General features: G+C 30.4%; 1 protein-coding gene across 1 annotated transcript in view; it reads left to right on the plus strand.

Moving 5' to 3' along the window:
* Nucleotides 1-600: 600 nt before the first annotated feature.
* Nucleotides 601-16,631, plus strand: part of LOC106478828 (PC4 and SFRS1-interacting protein-like) — a 73,706-nt gene continuing 57,675 nt past the window's right edge. Inside the window, exons 1-7 of the mRNA XM_013939400.2 lie at nt 601-854; nt 4,227-4,303; nt 6,822-6,960; nt 8,017-8,121; nt 11,300-11,353; nt 13,356-13,451; nt 15,661-16,300. Coding sequence (XP_013794854.2) covers nt 777-854; nt 4,227-4,303; nt 6,822-6,960; nt 8,017-8,121; nt 11,300-11,353; nt 13,356-13,451; nt 15,661-16,300 — 1,189 coding nt within the window. The 5' untranslated portion in view covers nt 601-776. The remainder of the gene's footprint in view (nt 855-4,226; nt 4,304-6,821; nt 6,961-8,016; nt 8,122-11,299; nt 11,354-13,355; nt 13,452-15,660; nt 16,301-16,631) is intronic.

Below are 16,631 nucleotides of genomic sequence, written 5' to 3' on the forward strand. Positions count from 1 at the left end.
GTAACACGTCATGAGCTTCTCGAAAAATCATGTCCCTTCGGGAAGCCTCGAGTGTTTACTAGATGTACGGTATTCTTGTATATAAGACCGCCAAGAAGTCACGGCAACAATGTAATTGAATTTCAGACAGAGATAGAGACGGACAATCAAAATATTAAGCAAAACTATATACAGCTATTCATATTACTTTATGTATCAAATATATATAAGTTTAAAAATTCACATTGGACTAGTAGCACACATGAAATTTTGAGGCAACTCTTTTTTTCACCGCTCAAACAGACCTGTGTTACGACAATAAATCTAATCACCCATCAATATTGAAAATCTGAATCAAACCGTCTCTAACTCCTTTACGTTTCAGAGCATACAAATTCACAACTTTAATTTTAAGTTTTCTTGCAGCTTTCAGACAAAAGTTTACTCTATATTTGGTGGTTGTAGTTTTTGTATATTATTAAACCAAATTATAGCTTTAACCTGAATAAAAAACGTTGATATCTTTCCAGTGAAAAATACCAAACTGCAAATAATGTCCAGAATATACTCACCAGAAATAGTGCTTGCGAGACTAAAGTAGCCTCAAACGAGATCCCTGTAAAGATAGAGAGCGAAAAAAAAAATAGAAGACGCTAGGCCTACTCAGACGTTTATTAAGAGTATTAGGCTTAGTTTCTATTATGTTGGTTGTTTGATAGGGCATGTTTTTATTTTACTTTTAGTGTTACTCCTTTTTTTTTTGTAGATGTATATTAAAAAAGAAACATTTAATTAGAATGGGAGAAAAAACACAATATGAACCGGGAGATTTGGTGTTTGCCAAAGTTAGAGGATATCCTCCATGGCCTGCTAGAGTAAGATTTTTATTTTGTTTGTTTGGCCTAGCCACTTGTACTACTAGTACTACAAATATTAGGATTATGTAATAATACTATTAATAGTGACTAGTATAGTATAATAGCAAAATAAAAGTATTGTAATATAATATTGATAAAAATAGTAAGACATTTGAGTCATTATTTTTTACCTATTCTATCTTAAAAGTTAGAGTATCAACTTTTAGCAATATTGGTAAGATTAAGAGCATACAGGATCACATATAAAACTTTAAAAGGTAGAATGAATTTTTAAAAATAAAAAAACCCGAAACTTGGGCATTTTCGAATTGTTGACTATTTTTCTTCAAAAGAATAAGGGGCAAGAATTTAGATAATATTAATAACAACTCGTATTTAAATTTTTACTTCTAATTCATATTTTAATTTTCAGTAAAGCTATACTGGTACTATAGTAAGTAGTAGTACTAGTAGCTTAAAATAATGTATATTTTATGTATGAAGTTTTGACAATAATTATTAAATTAAACATTTATCTTTTGTAATGTATTGTTTAGTTATAAATTGGAAATGGCAAGGTTGTAAGGTATTGTTACAATTAGATCTTAGTTCTAACTGTAACAGAAGTTACAGAAATTGTACATTGTAAAACCAAAAGAATGTGATGTACCTTGTGATCTAAAACAGACAGCTTTAAATCTAATTTTAATGTTTGACAATTTTGCAGAACTTACTTGAGGATGTTTAGTACGCTCTCGTTTATAGTTGACAACTTACATGTACAATAACAATATTAAGCGTACCACTGAGTTACTATTATACATGAGATTTTGAATACTGTGTGAAACTTTTAATATTGGTAGCATTTGAATAACTTGTAACTGACTGTGGCATTTCAAGGTAGTAACATCAGCAAAATTATAAAATACTGAAGTAGATACATTATGGTTAGATAGTTGAGATATACATTGCTTTACTGTTTACTTTTTGGAACATAGGGTCAGAAGATATACTTGATTTTTAACTTAATGTTTGTACATATATATATTCAACACTTTGTTCTGTATAAACATGTGTATATCAATGATTAAACTGCAGATAAATCTGTGATGTAATACAGTACAATATATATAATTTAACTGAGATCATTGTTCTTGCAAGAACTATTTCCTTGGATTGCTGCTATTGAAAAATTTTGTTATAGTATAATGTTTTGTAAATTTAAATAATTTATTTGCTTTCACAAGCTCCATATAAAGTAATTAAGCATTTAAATATAATGAATGGGAGCTACCTTTTTTTTTAACTCCTTAAACTTGAATGGTTGCTGCTAGCATCTGGCCAAAATTCCCGATTTACACACTGGAAGAAGACAGCATCCAATAACATTTATGTCTCTTTGGCTAAAAACTAATCCAAGCCATGTTATTATCCACCTTTTATAAATAGACCAGAAATTTTTAAGGTATGGTTATAATTATTAGGACAGAATGGGCAAAAAATTATGGGTTTAAAGAGTTAAGTAAATGATATGTTTTAATCACAATAAATATATATATATATATATGTAATGATTCTCATTAGGGCTAGAATTTGGTACAAATATTTTGTTTTATCATGGCTGTATGACTCGTTTCTCTTGAAGTTATTACCAACATAGGTGGATTTAGTGCTTTAATTCAGATGACATTTTTTCATTGAAAAATAACATACTAAAAATATTTTAAGTCTTACGTTATCTAATGTAGAAAGTAGTATAGAAGAAATAGTTTTTACATTTGATTTATGTTTTTAGATGTGGTTTGAGCTCTGATGAATATAAAAAAAGTTTGATATAATCATTTAAGTCATAACATACAACTGAAAGTGAACCCTTCTTTCAAGTTTGTAACCAGAACACATTTTTATCTGACACGCATGCTGATGCATTCAAGCTCAGTGAATATTCCTAATAAATATGATCCACTGGTGGGTCAGCAGTAAATTTATGGACTTACAGTGCTAAAATTCAGAGTTCTCTTCCTTGTGGTTCACTGAGCTGATAGCCTAGTGTGATATTGCACTGAAACAAACAAATTTAATACATATGAATATGAAAATTACAAAAATGATCAGGCATCATTAGGTATGTTCAGAAAAGCTTATTTAAGTGGTGATTGTTTTTTTCAAAAACAATATCCTTATCATGTAAAATGTCTCTGCTTTCAGATTGAGGTTCTGAAAAAATTGATAAGTGAAGGTGAAATTTTCTAACATTTTAAACTTAGAAATGTTACATTTTTATGTATATGTGTATGAATGTATGTATAAAATCTCTCAAACTACTCACTTTACAACTTGATACATGTGGACCATCTGTTTGTAGAAGTACTGCTTACTTCATTACAAATGTATAAAACAGTTAGTGTTTGAAGGATCTATTACGTAATGCATAACGAAAACAAACATTTCCTTCGATTGAGTCTATGATTTCACCATGGGTTATAACAGACAACAAAAAAATGAGCAGAGCAACACTACAATTTTTTTTTGATGATATCCTTCTTGACTTTCCATTAATCTTCTATCTCCTGCTTTTCTGGAATGATCTTCTCAGCTTGTTACCTTATTGCCTTGAGAAGTGCTAAAAGTATCTCATACTTGTGGTTTTGTGTAACAAGGTAAAGCTACTTGCTAACTTTTTTGAAGAACTGACTCACTTGTCTCATGTTTGTTATAGAAATATATGAAGAATCACTTGTAGCATCATTACCTAAGATACTTCAGTGCCTGTAATGCACACTCATGTGTTTTCATAACAGAGTATTAAGAAGCCTTGGTTGGGTAATTGTTTTGACATTAACCATTCTTCCATAGCTAGAGAGATACTAAAAGGGGTCATGCTTGTAGCCATGTCACTATTTTGCATGTAATCTGATTACAGGTGCATTTTGATATGAACATAGACCTTAGATATTTATTTGCCTATTTGTTTTTAACGAATTGAACTGTTAAGTGTTTGCTTGTTTTCAGAGTACAGTTGCATGGGAAACTATTTCATCATGTAGATAAGTTTTCATTGTATCTTTTATATATTATTCATAGAAGAATATCCATAACTGATTTTGTAAATTGTTTATAATGGATATTGCTTTTCTGGGTCTGGATTTCGTTCGAAATATGTGTAGAAACGTCAGTGTTTCCTTGTATAACATTTGATGTAGGGCTAAAGCTGAAGAGTTAAAGATTAAAAAAGTGCTTGGTTGTATTTATTGCATGCATACACGCGCGTGCACACACACACACACACACACACACACATATATTATTATACTTTAAATGACTTACAGGTTATTGAGATGTTTTGAGTAAACAGTGCTCATGTGTAAAGTTTTTTTCTTTTATTTATAGATTGAAAAACATCCAACAGTAGGAAAGAAAGTACCTGTAAATAAATATCCTGTTTTATTCTTTGGCACATATGAAGTGTAAGTATCATAGAATTTGCTTTTTGTTTGGTACGTTTTCATCAATAAATTAAGGAAAAAATGTTTTGAAATGCTCAGTAAGATAAAAAAAAAAGCTGCAAGTTGATCTGCTGAAAATTGGATCATTCAGTGTTTGATTATTGTAAATATTTCTGAAGCCAATATATTAATAGGGTTGACCATTTAATGTTTACTTTACAATTACTCTAATTATTTTATATGAAACCACTGAAGTGATTGCATTGGGTTTATTTTCTTTTCTCTGCAAGTGAAAATTTGGTCATATCAAGGATAAAACATTTTTTAATGTATTGGGGTTTGTTTTTTTCTCTGCTAGTGAAGATTTGGTTATACCAAGGATAAAACATTTTTTAATGTATTCGGGGTTTGTTTTTTTTCTTCTGCAAGTGAGGATTAGGTTATATCAAGGATAAAACATTTTTTAATGTATCAGGGTTGTTTTTTTTTCTCTGCAAGTGAGGATTTGGTTATACTAAAGATAAAACATCTTTTTAATATATCAGGGTTTGTTTGTTTTTTCTCTGCAAGTGAGGATTTGGTTATACTAAAGATAAAACATTTTTTTAATGTATCAGGGTTTGTTTGTTTTTCTCTGCAAGTGAAGATTAGGTTATACCAAGGATAAAACATTTTTTGAATGTCGAGAAAGATGGGCTGTTGTTCCTCTTTCTATTTGGAACATTATGCTTTCTTTAATTTTGTCTGGAAATTTTTCAACAAATCTCCCTTGGTCTTGCACGTAATATCTTTCACTTCCTTATTTCTTAGATTGGAACCTTTAAAATCTGTTTTAAATGTAAGCAGGTCATATTTTTGGTTGATTCTGTGAATTCACCTAAGGACCATACCCCTGACAGGCAGATGAGACCCCTATTCCTTCCTACATATAAAATGCTAGATAGAAATACTAAGTAGTTCTCATTCCTCTCCAACTTAGAATACTCTGTTTATAATAGTTTTGGTGGTATTGCTCAGAATATTTTCTGTGAAAAGATCCATAACAGAGCAAGATGTTGGCAGTCTCTCTCTGACATATGATCATTATAGACTCTTACTATTGGTTGAACAGTGTAGTAGAGTATTTCTTAACACTTTCATTTTTACTCATGATCTCATTCACATGTTATGAAATATAATGCTTAGCTAAATAAACATACAACATCAGGAACTCAATATGTTGTTATATTCCTTTCCCAAAATAATATACTAGACTCAGAGAAGTCTCTCTAACTTTCTAGTTGTTCTGTTTTTTATATTATATGCAAGAAGATAAATTCAGTAGTAACAGTGTGACAACTTACCATTAGATAGATGAGGGTTAGTGTTATTAGTAACCTCAAATAATAAATTATCTTGTTATGAACTTGCAAGTTTTTTTTAGAATTTTGATTTATTTATAGAATGTATTAAGTTTTTTAGTAAGCTTTTTATTATTGTTTAGACATGTATTGTGGATTAAGAAACTTTATTTACTAGGTTGGTAAACTGAAAATTAGTGCTTTTATTTTCAGGCACTTAACTTGTGAATGAAATAATCAATTATTAGATAACATAAGAACAACAAGGGACCATTTAATCTTCCTAGGCTGTTTTTGCATGCCTACCCTTGAGAAAATTAAAAATGTTAGCCCACCCTTTATTTCCTTTATTTTTCAGGAAATCCTTAACTCTCTTGTTAAACTCCACTACATTTGATGACATCTCATTCCATAAGTCATTCATCCTGTTAAAAAAATAAATTTTCCTTAATTCGAACCAGACATGTGTAATAATTACCCGTCTTCAGACATTAATAAAGATCATCAGTTTTTCAGCCATGCTGTTATTCTGTTTCATGTGTTACTTAGGTTCAATTTTTAAAAAGCCATAAAATAATTTCTTTCATTTCCCCTAGTGCAGATTAATGCTTTTTACATAGTTTTTAAGTTGGGAGGAGGAGGAAGTAGTCTGAATTCTGTTTTTATCAGTGGTAAAATTCATGTTACAAATGTATGTTTTATATATATATATATATATATATATGTGTGTGTGTGTGTAGTAGGCCTTAAAAATCATGTAAACTGTAGATTTTTTTATTATATATATATTCCTCCTAATTTGCCTAAAGTATGGACAAATCAAAAGGAATTTAGAAAGCATCTATATTTGACATGATTTTTATCATAAATTGTTGGTCTTTTTGTTTCTAATGCTTTGCCAGATTTTTCATTCAAACCTTTAACTTTTAAGGTACTATACTGAATACATAAATAATGTTTCAGAGAATCTCTTGTCTCTCATCATCCAGCCCAACTGATTAGTTCTGGTACTGAATGAAAAGTCTCTTAGGCATGACCTGTGGAAGACAGGAGATAACTCTGAAATACTATTTTTACACAACTTTAATTTGAACCGAAATGGACAAATTTGGAAAAAAGAACATCTGCAGTTTACATAATGTTTATCATGTATATATGTAGTTTGTGTTTATTATTTTTTTTATTGTTATTATATTTAGAGCTAATCTTGCTTCTAAGGATCTGTTCTCTTATCACAAATACAAAGACAAGTTTGGAAAACCTCAGAAACGCAAGTTTTTCAATGATGGCTTGTGGGAAATTGAAAACAACCCTAAAGTGGTTCCTCCAACTGCTACGGTAAGAGCTGTTTTTTTTTTTAGCATTTTGTTGTGATAATTCTGGTTTCAGTATCTTTAATTGGTTCATGATTGTAATTTGTTTTCATACCTTTATAAACAAACAAAAAAGTTATCAGTCAGTGAATTTCTTGTAACTGATTTCTAAGTCTAACTTCCATCAGTGCAGAAGTGTTCTAACCATAATTAGCTCTGGACTTTTAGCTCAGTTAGAAAAAAATTCAATGTATGATTTTTTTTAGTTTGTAAAAATGCTGTTATACTTTTCTATGGTAGTCCATTACTTTGTTTTTAGGAGTATTAATTTGTAATAAGTTTCAGAATAAGTATGTTATCAGCCTTTCTAAAGCTAAGCTAATGTTTTGTCTAAGGAAGTACATTATGCTAGGAAATTTGTATATATAAAACACAACGATTTGTAAACTAAATGAAGTATTTTAATACTTACTATATGTTTGACAGAGCATTGGTCTGTCGAAACATGTAGTATGTATTAAGATATTTCATTATGCTTACAAATTGTTGTCTTATATGCACAAGTAAGCTGATGTTATAGGTGATATTCTTACTAGATATTGTTACGTCTCCGTGTGTTAATTAATTTTCCGTAACTTCGTTCCGACGAAACTTAAGCGACACAAGCCTTTATTTAATAAAACTGGTTTATTCTTTCCGAATATAACTTAACAATATAACTTAACCGATACACTCAACAATCGCGCTAAACAAACGCTATAGCAACGAACGTCAATAATACTCCGACCGCAGATCAATTACTCACTATCTATCCACACATTACATTCCCCTCTTTTATATACCAGCGTACCCTATTTCTAGTAAGAACTTGAACATTCGCCAAAGTACATGATAGTTCTAGAAACGTTGCGTCACAGTGTCATGTGACTCGCTGACGCAACAATATGTTCCAAAACAGATAGCATAAATAATTATGACTTGTTGCAGTTCTGGTTGTTTGACTAATAAAATTTTTAATATTTAGTTGTTTATTAGTAGAAACCTTGATTAGAAATGAGCATATTTTGTAATTATTAAACAGGATGAAAGCTCAGATGACATGGAGGAAGAACAAGATGATAGTGAAGCTGAGAAGTCAGAAAGTGAAGATGAATCTAAGTTAGTCATTGATGAAGACAGATTAAAGGTTGGCGGGATTTTGATCCATTAAGTTTGTGTTATCGAAAAAGCATATTTGTGTATTATTTAAATTGGGCTAACTTTTCTGATAGACAAAGCATTTGAATTATTATAACCATCTGGCTTTTAGACCTGTCTTTAGTTAAATTAATTTTCAAAGAACCATGATATCAGTTTGACTGTGTATTTGTAATGAAATTCATTATATAAAGTCATTTTTGTTTGCAGTATTTTAGTGTAATTGAATTATGATGTTGGTTGGTGCTTTTCACAGAAATATTTTGGATTTATAAAGCTTAAAACCTTTCTGAAATTTAATGCATTGATGTACTTTAAAGCATTTTTATGATATAATTTGTTTATGTATGTTGTCATTACATTTTTTGATATCTTTATATTAGTCACAAAGTACGTTCAAGTAGTTGAGAAGTTTCAAGCAGTATTCTATCAAATACTAACAACAGTATGTGCATGTAGAATTACTATGTGGCTTTTTTTTAATTTTTTTCCAACAATAGCTTATACATATAAAAGACAAAGTCTGATTAAAATTATAACCATACACCATAGGTTAAACATATTAACAATCTGTTTGCCCCTGAAGAAGAAAGGTCCACCTTTCAAAAGCGCTATCAAGACTTCTTGAACCTACGTGTTTTTCTAACATCATGAACATTCTGTTGTGATATTCTTCAAATATTGTGGCCTAAATGTGTTTTTTCTGTATGTTTTACCATTCTTGTTGTTAAATGTTTAGGTGTATTTATTTCATTGTTTTAGTGTAGTTAAAATAATTTTAATCAATACGTTCGCAGAAATTTTAGTGCTATTATAATTTAAAAGTGCAATTGTTTTTTGATAAAATTTGTCATTCATCTTCCAGACAACAGTGAATAACGTTTGATGCCTGCTATATATACTGATACTTTTTGTTTGGCTTATCATTAATGAAGGAGAGTTAGGTATTTATGACTCACTCATTGACCATTTTCCAGATGATTCCTCTGTCCAGACTTTTAGGGGTCATCTCAAATTTTTTGTTCATCTATGGACTCTTGGGTTCATCAGATTATCTATTCAATTTCATCATTGTCTGCCAATTTATATGTGAATATTTGGTCTTGGTAGTTTTGAACCTTTTACAAAATCAGTAGATAATGAAGTTATGCTTCATGTTTTTATTTCTGGTACTGAAGAAAACAGAAGATTGGAGACCAGTGGTAGATCTTTCCCATCTCAGTTGCTATTTAGACATTCCTTCTTTCAAGATTGAACCTATGAGAATCTTAGGGTAATTCCTTCCTCCGTGTTTTTGGACGATGAAAATGGATATCAAAGATTCTTATTTACACTTTCCAGTTCACCCATTTTCTCATTAGCTTCTTTGTTTTTTACATCTAGGAATGGCTTATCAGTTCATGGCCTTACATTTTTGGTCTGGCATTTAGACCCTATTTCTTCAAACATGTAATCAAAGCATTATCTGGTCTTTCATGTATACACACACTCAATATAGATTTTCATCATTGTATAAGTGATTGGATATTCTTGACCAGTCGTTTACTCACATTCAGTTGATCACCCAATTAGTTTCCTCTCTGGTATTGTGTCTACTCAATTCCTAATACATCTGACATTTTTGATCAACACATTTCAAGGAACTCTTCACCTGTCTTTGGCTTTGCAATCCCTAGAGTTTCAGGTGGGATCTTGCACTTTAGAGGAGTCTATCCTCAGACCCATTGTCTCATAGAATTTCTCCTACTAACCTCAGTTATCTTTAAGTGTGCCATTGTAGGTTCCCCTTTTCATCCATCTTCTGTATCTTTTCACTGATGTCTCTATCTCCGGCTGTGGGATGGCTTGTGGTCTTATCAGAAAGACATATTCATGACCAAATTTGCAAAAACAAGAACTAAGAGATAAATAACTATACATATTTTTTTTTCTTTTATGATGTACAATGAAACCTCATTAATCCATATACATTTGTAATGAAGTAGTTTTAGATTACTGAGACATCCAGATAGTGGAATCAGTCACTTTGAATACAATGAACACTCTATTAATAGCATATGTTATTGATTGATAAATATAAAGATAAAATCTAGTAAGGGTGGGCATACAACTCGTAAACAAAAGACAACCATATATGCAATAAACCTATCAGTTTGTTATTTTATGTCATCAATAATTAAACAAGTTGCATAATCCAAATCTTCTGTGATTATCTTCACATAAATCGTCACTTTCTTCAAACCAATGATTTGCTTATAGAATATAAAACATACAGTATTACTTTCTTATATAAGCAAACATCACATTTTAATGATGCTGATATTTATACTTATCTTCCCTTTGGAGCACTGTGACTTGGCACGACTGTAGCATAAATCATTCTGATGATCTCTCAGTATCTATTATATTTTATTTATATCTTCTTACTGTGAAGGTTGTTCTAAAAAAAACTGTCATAAACTGGTACCCACTAAAAGTGCAGGTGTTTTGTGATCAGTAATTATCATGTCAATTTATGTTCTAATTTACCCGTACTTGACACTCATGGGATTATTTACAAATTACTAAGTTATGTATCTACAGAGAATGCATTTTTTTAAAATACAAAATAGTTGTTTGGATTCAGAATACAAACATACAGATTAGAGTTTAAATTTCATGTAGAAAAGATTTATGTTTATGAACATTTATCCAAAGTGGGAATAATTCAGATTGTTGATGCCCTGATGAATGAGGTTTCATTGTATTTTGTTGTTAACTTTCAGTCATAATTTGAATGTAAGACAGCACTAACTTTTAACTTTGATCATTTAATTTAATGGTTCTAATAACTTTTCTTTCATGTAAATTGGGTAAAAGTTAATTTTCTTTCTACAAATAAAATTAAAGAGCTTTTTTTTTTGACTGGTAAGACTGATAAATAATTTGCAAGTCAGAAGTCTGAAACAGTTGTGTTTTAATGTTAAGTTGTATTTTTTTTTATCATATGATCAATAGCCTGAGCCAAGAGTTTTAAGTTCACAAGTTATGTGTAATAAGTCATGAAGATGAGATAAAAATAAGCAATATATATCAATTATTTATAAAATCAAAAAAATTCGATTAAAATGTATGGTTGTTGGTTCTGGTAACATATAAAGTTAACCCTTTTCTTTCTTTAACTTTAGGCCAAACCCTTGCCAGGAAACCGTAAACGAAGAAGTGATCAGAAAACTGATAAGGTAAATAGTCAACTGTGTTAGATTCAAGGTTTGATATCTTAACATTAATATATTTCAAGTTCCAAAGAATGTTAAATTACAAAAGTATTAGTTCTGGTAATCCTGAAAATATTACTCAAGTATTATTACATTATTATACTAAACATCAGATAAAGAATTATTTCCAGTTGCTGTACAATATTCCTAGGTATTCCAACCGAGGTAATGAAAAGAATGTTATGTGCCTTATAAGAATTACCATTTTTAATTATTACAGTTAGTCTGTGAGTATCACTAACTTAAAAGATATTGGTTATAATCAATATCCTCTTTGGCTCACTGTTTTGCTATGATTTTCAGTTATTCTATATTCTAAAATTTCACACACCTAGTCTAACAGGCTAGACAAAACCAAGACAATCATAAATTAGTCGTGTGGTGCCAAAGTACTCATGCAGTGACTTTTTACAGAGAGCCATTCAACATGGTATTATGCATTTGATGTCAGAGTTATCATTTATTACTTTTATTCTACATTATTGATTTAGTGACAGTTCATGGTAGAGGAGAGTAAATACCAGATACAGTGTACAGGGATACTGAAGACAACTGTAAATATGTACTTTGGAGGTTCTAGAGATTATGAAAATGTAATATGAAAGCTGTACAATGAACAAAAGTATTTTTATTCTTCACATGAACATCACCTTACACTCCAACTTGTCAGAGTCTAAGTCAGACTGATGTTTGCCAGTTGCAGACATATCCTGAGTACAAATAATTTGGTAACACGTCTGATTTTTTGTATACAACAGACTTGTACATTTTACTAAAAGCTTGACACATTTTTGTGTAGATACATGGGGTCAGTCCATTGGATGCACTCTTTGTGCATATGGTTAACTAAAACATTATAACACAATTGAGTAATGATATTCATATGATTAACAGTGAAAGTAAAAAGATGTTACTTATAATGTAAATGGGAGAGTTTATTTTACCATACCTAGAATATTTGGTTATATTTAATACAAAAAAAAAAAGACTAATACCTATCCTAAGGCATGGTACGATAACATGGAGTGGTTAAACCATTGCCATATTTTCATGTCTAGGGGGGTTTGGAGGCATACCCCCCCAATAAATTTTAGCTACAAATACTGCATACACACAACATAATGTATTGAATTAAAATAAACAAGTTTTATTACACAAATTGTATCTATACTTGCCTGAAAAAGTGGTTAGGCCATGGCCTGACTGGCCTTACTGCTTACTATGGCCCCAGAAGATGATGATTATCAAGCTGTGTTATTGCTTTCATGTTACCAGAATTTCAAGAGGGCATTATAAACTAAACTTTGATAAATATATAATTAAATGTGTCTTTTTCATTTATACAGCTAGTCAAGGCAATATCTATCTTATGAGGGAGATTTTCTAAATATCTATCCACAGGATGTATTGAGCTGTGTATGACCTGGTGGTTAGTGTGATGGGCTATGAACATGAAGGTCATGATTCACTCACCATTACCACCCAAAATATAATTTGTGCTTTGCACTTTGGGGCTTTAGGTGCATCATAATTGTGAATTGTCAAATCCTGCTATTCAGTTACAGTAGTTCAAGGGTTGTTGATGAGTGTTGTTGACTAGCTGTCTTCCCTCTTGTCTGTTGCTTCAAAATTAGGGACAACTAGTGTAGATAGCCTTTGAGTAGCCTTGTACAAAATACAACGAAACAAAAAATCTAATCAGTATTTGGTTTTATTACCCAGAAGTTTAAAGTGTCGACTCTCAAATTTGTTTATAAAAGCTTTTAAAACAGGCATTTCTTCTTTGTATGCAGAAAATAGGTTACAAGAGTGAACATCTGTTTTTCTTTTTAAGTTTAACCTGTAGTACAGGCAGAAAGTAATATTTTTTTGTAAAAAATAAACTTTTATAATATAAGGTTGTTTGATAAGTCTTGTGCTTTCTCTTAAAAATGTTGAATTTTTGAATTATCTAATTTTTATGCAGACAAAAAAAACAAAGGTTGTTAAGAGCATGGTTATTAAAGAAGAAGATAAAGAAAAAAATGCTATCCACAAGGATGATTTGAAAAGTGAAAAAAAGGTAAAGGGATTTTTAATTTCATTGAAATAATTCATTAAGTAATTAATCTTTTTTTTTTCCTCCTCCTTCTAGAGATAGCATATTTTGTTCTGGGTTAGCATACCAGACTGTGAACATGTAAACTATTCATTAAATTATTGATTGCTTTTAATTCAGCTATCACTTGGTATTCCAGTGTAAATTAATTCAACTTCATTTCATTTTTGTGTGTAGGGGTTAGCAGGCTAGGCTTTGAACCTGAGGATCCATGGTTCACATCCCATTGTCCCAAAATAACCTTATTTTATATAACAATAAAAATGTCAATATTTATAAGTTTTGATAAATGTTTTCTAAAATAATGGCATTACTTCCACAAGTAAGTTATTAACTAAAAATCTTATCTAAAGATCAAAAATCTGTATTATATCTCAATCATGTATATAAAAACACTTAAAAAACTCATAACTCAAGAGAAAATACTTTTCAGAAGTATTTCTTTGAAACTACTTATGGGTCATTTGATTGTGAAGTGTGTCAAAAAAAAAGAAACAAAGGTTTTCTTATTGGGTCATTATTTTAAGATATAGTAACTTACGCTGACTGTACAGTTAACAGATCTCAAATCTAAACTGGTCACATACATTGTTGAGAAATTGAATTTATTCTACTTTCCTTAAGTACCTTAAGTATCAAAACAATCAGTTTTTAATTTCTGCATAAAAATAGATTTATCTGCAAAATCAGATAATAAGCTTAGGTCCAGAATATTTCAAAGGCTAACAGATTTATTCCTTTTATGCAAAATTCATTTGAACCATATACTCATCTCTATAATGTGACTGTCCTCATGATATAAATTCTACAGCTTCTAAAATTCTGGGAATGTAAATATCTTTTTATAGGCCTGTAACAATTTTATGCAATAAATTCCTCTTACGGTTTTCAATGAAGCTGTATCAAACTTCACTGGAATAAGTATTATTTAATGAATTAGTACAGATCCCTCCTCCTTCATCAAACTATCCCTCTCCATCTTGAAATTCAATGTTCCTAAAGACTTCAATATAATCATCGCTTTCTCGAGGTTTTACAAGGAATTCTGCTCAAAGTTATCAATATAAAACCTAGCCAATGGACAAGAGAGTAAAGCCTGTAGTTGTTGTTGGTACGTGTTATTGCCATTTTGGGTGTGATCTCTCCCACTGTTGTTGACAAAAATAATACAGTTACATTTGTGAGTAATAGTTATATTTAAAGGTCAATGTCACATTGAATCCAAGCTTATTTTATTATTTGTTGAAAAACTATGTTAGGTTTTTAGATATTGGACTCAAGTTCTTCATAGAGATCAAGCTGACTCCGAGGAGACTAGTCTCACTAACTCAGTATGAAATTACTTATATTTCTTTTTTGTTGCCAAACATGACTCAGTGACATACATAGATTTTTGTTGTACTTAAAAGGTAATGCAGTCAGTGTCACAATTTTTAAAATATAGTATTTTTATATAATTTTTGTTAACAAACTTGATCACATGGCAATGCAAACTGAAACACTTAAATTTGCTTTGCTTTTTCCATGCTGTTTTTATTTTTGTGATACATAAAAAATGGATGTTAACTAGAATATACTAAAAGAGCTGTCACTAAAGTGTGCATGTAATTCAAAGATATGTTTCTTTATTTCTCTGAACATCTAAAAGTCTATTCAGTTATTATTGTTGTCTTTGAGATGAAAATTTTTATTCAGACCACATCTTGATTAAGAAATTGATTTCTTAGAAAATATGTGGTTTTAATCATGAGCACCAAAAGTAAATCTGTACAAGTTATAAAGAAGAGTAGTGCTTTGATAATTGACATTGTAAAACATGTGCTTGTAGTGTCGAGCTACTAATACCAGTATTGATGAAATAACTTTCCTTGCCTAATAATAAGTTGCTGAATGATATGAGACTATCTTGAACAGGAGGAGACACTCGTGAACTGAAGATGTATAAAATGTACAATTCATTAGAAGTTGCTATTCAAAGTATGTCTGTGAAGGACAGAATTGAAATATTTCAAAATGGTAGCTTATTGCTCACTACTAGTACATGAGTGAAGCAAGAGTCCTGAACTTTCTACATAGTATTTCAAAATGTATAAATATTTAGATTACATTTTACTGTTATGGATATTTTTTACATAAAGACTAGGAATTTATGTTTCTCTGTTAATTTTCACAGAAAAATAAACATGAACCAGAGACTAAGAAGAAGAAAACTGCCAAGTCAGAGCCTGAACGAAGTAGAAGTGGGCGAATGATAAAAAGAAAGAAATTTAGCTCAGACAGTGAATCAGAAGAAAAAGAAACTGAAGAGACAAAAAATATTAATGAATTACAAATTACAGTCTCTCTAAGAAAGTTGTCAAACAAAGAAGACCAAATTGTAAAGGAAGAACAATTACAAGTTACAAACTCAGTAAGAAAGTTATCAAACAAAAGAGGCCAAATTGTAAAGGAAGAACCAAAGGAATTACAAGTTACAAACTCACGAAGAAAGTTATCAAACAAAGAAGACCAAATTGCAAAGGAAGAACCAAAGGAATTACAAGTTACAAACTCAGTAAGAAAGTTGTCAAACAAAAGAGGCCAAATTGTAAAGGAAGAACCAAAGGAATTACAAGTTACAAACTCACGAAGAAAGTTATCAAACAAAGAAGACCAAATTGCAAAGGAAGAACCAAAGGAATTACAAGTTACAAACTCAGTAAGAAAGTTGTCAGACAAAGGAGGCCAAATTGCAAAGGAAGAATCAGACTCTGCCAAAACAGAAAACAGAACAAAAAAGGGCAAGATGAAGGAAGTTCTTGTGAATACTTCAGGTAGGGTATGGGGAAATAGTTACTTAAAATATTATAAAACATGTAAATATTAAAGTATTTATTATACGCATCAATATTTACTTTGTGGTTTTAATTTTGTCATAGGGATATGGATATGTGTGTTAAAAACTTTCTATTTACAGCCAGAATTTTTCTTTGAACAAATTTACAGTCAAATTTTTTATTTTTTTTGGAACTTTCTGTCGATTACTCTAAAATTATAGTCATTAGTAGCTGTCATAAAACTGTATAATAGATATGTGTCTAATTACCCTAAAAAACACATGTCACTGTTAACCCGACGATTACCGGCTACCAACTTTCTTAGTAG

The sequence above is a fragment of the Limulus polyphemus genome, unplaced genomic scaffold, assembly GCF_000517525.1.
Source record: "Limulus polyphemus unplaced genomic scaffold, Limulus_polyphemus-2.1.2 Scaffold253, whole genome shotgun sequence".
Taxonomy (NCBI): domain Eukaryota; kingdom Metazoa; phylum Arthropoda; class Merostomata; order Xiphosura; family Limulidae; genus Limulus; species Limulus polyphemus.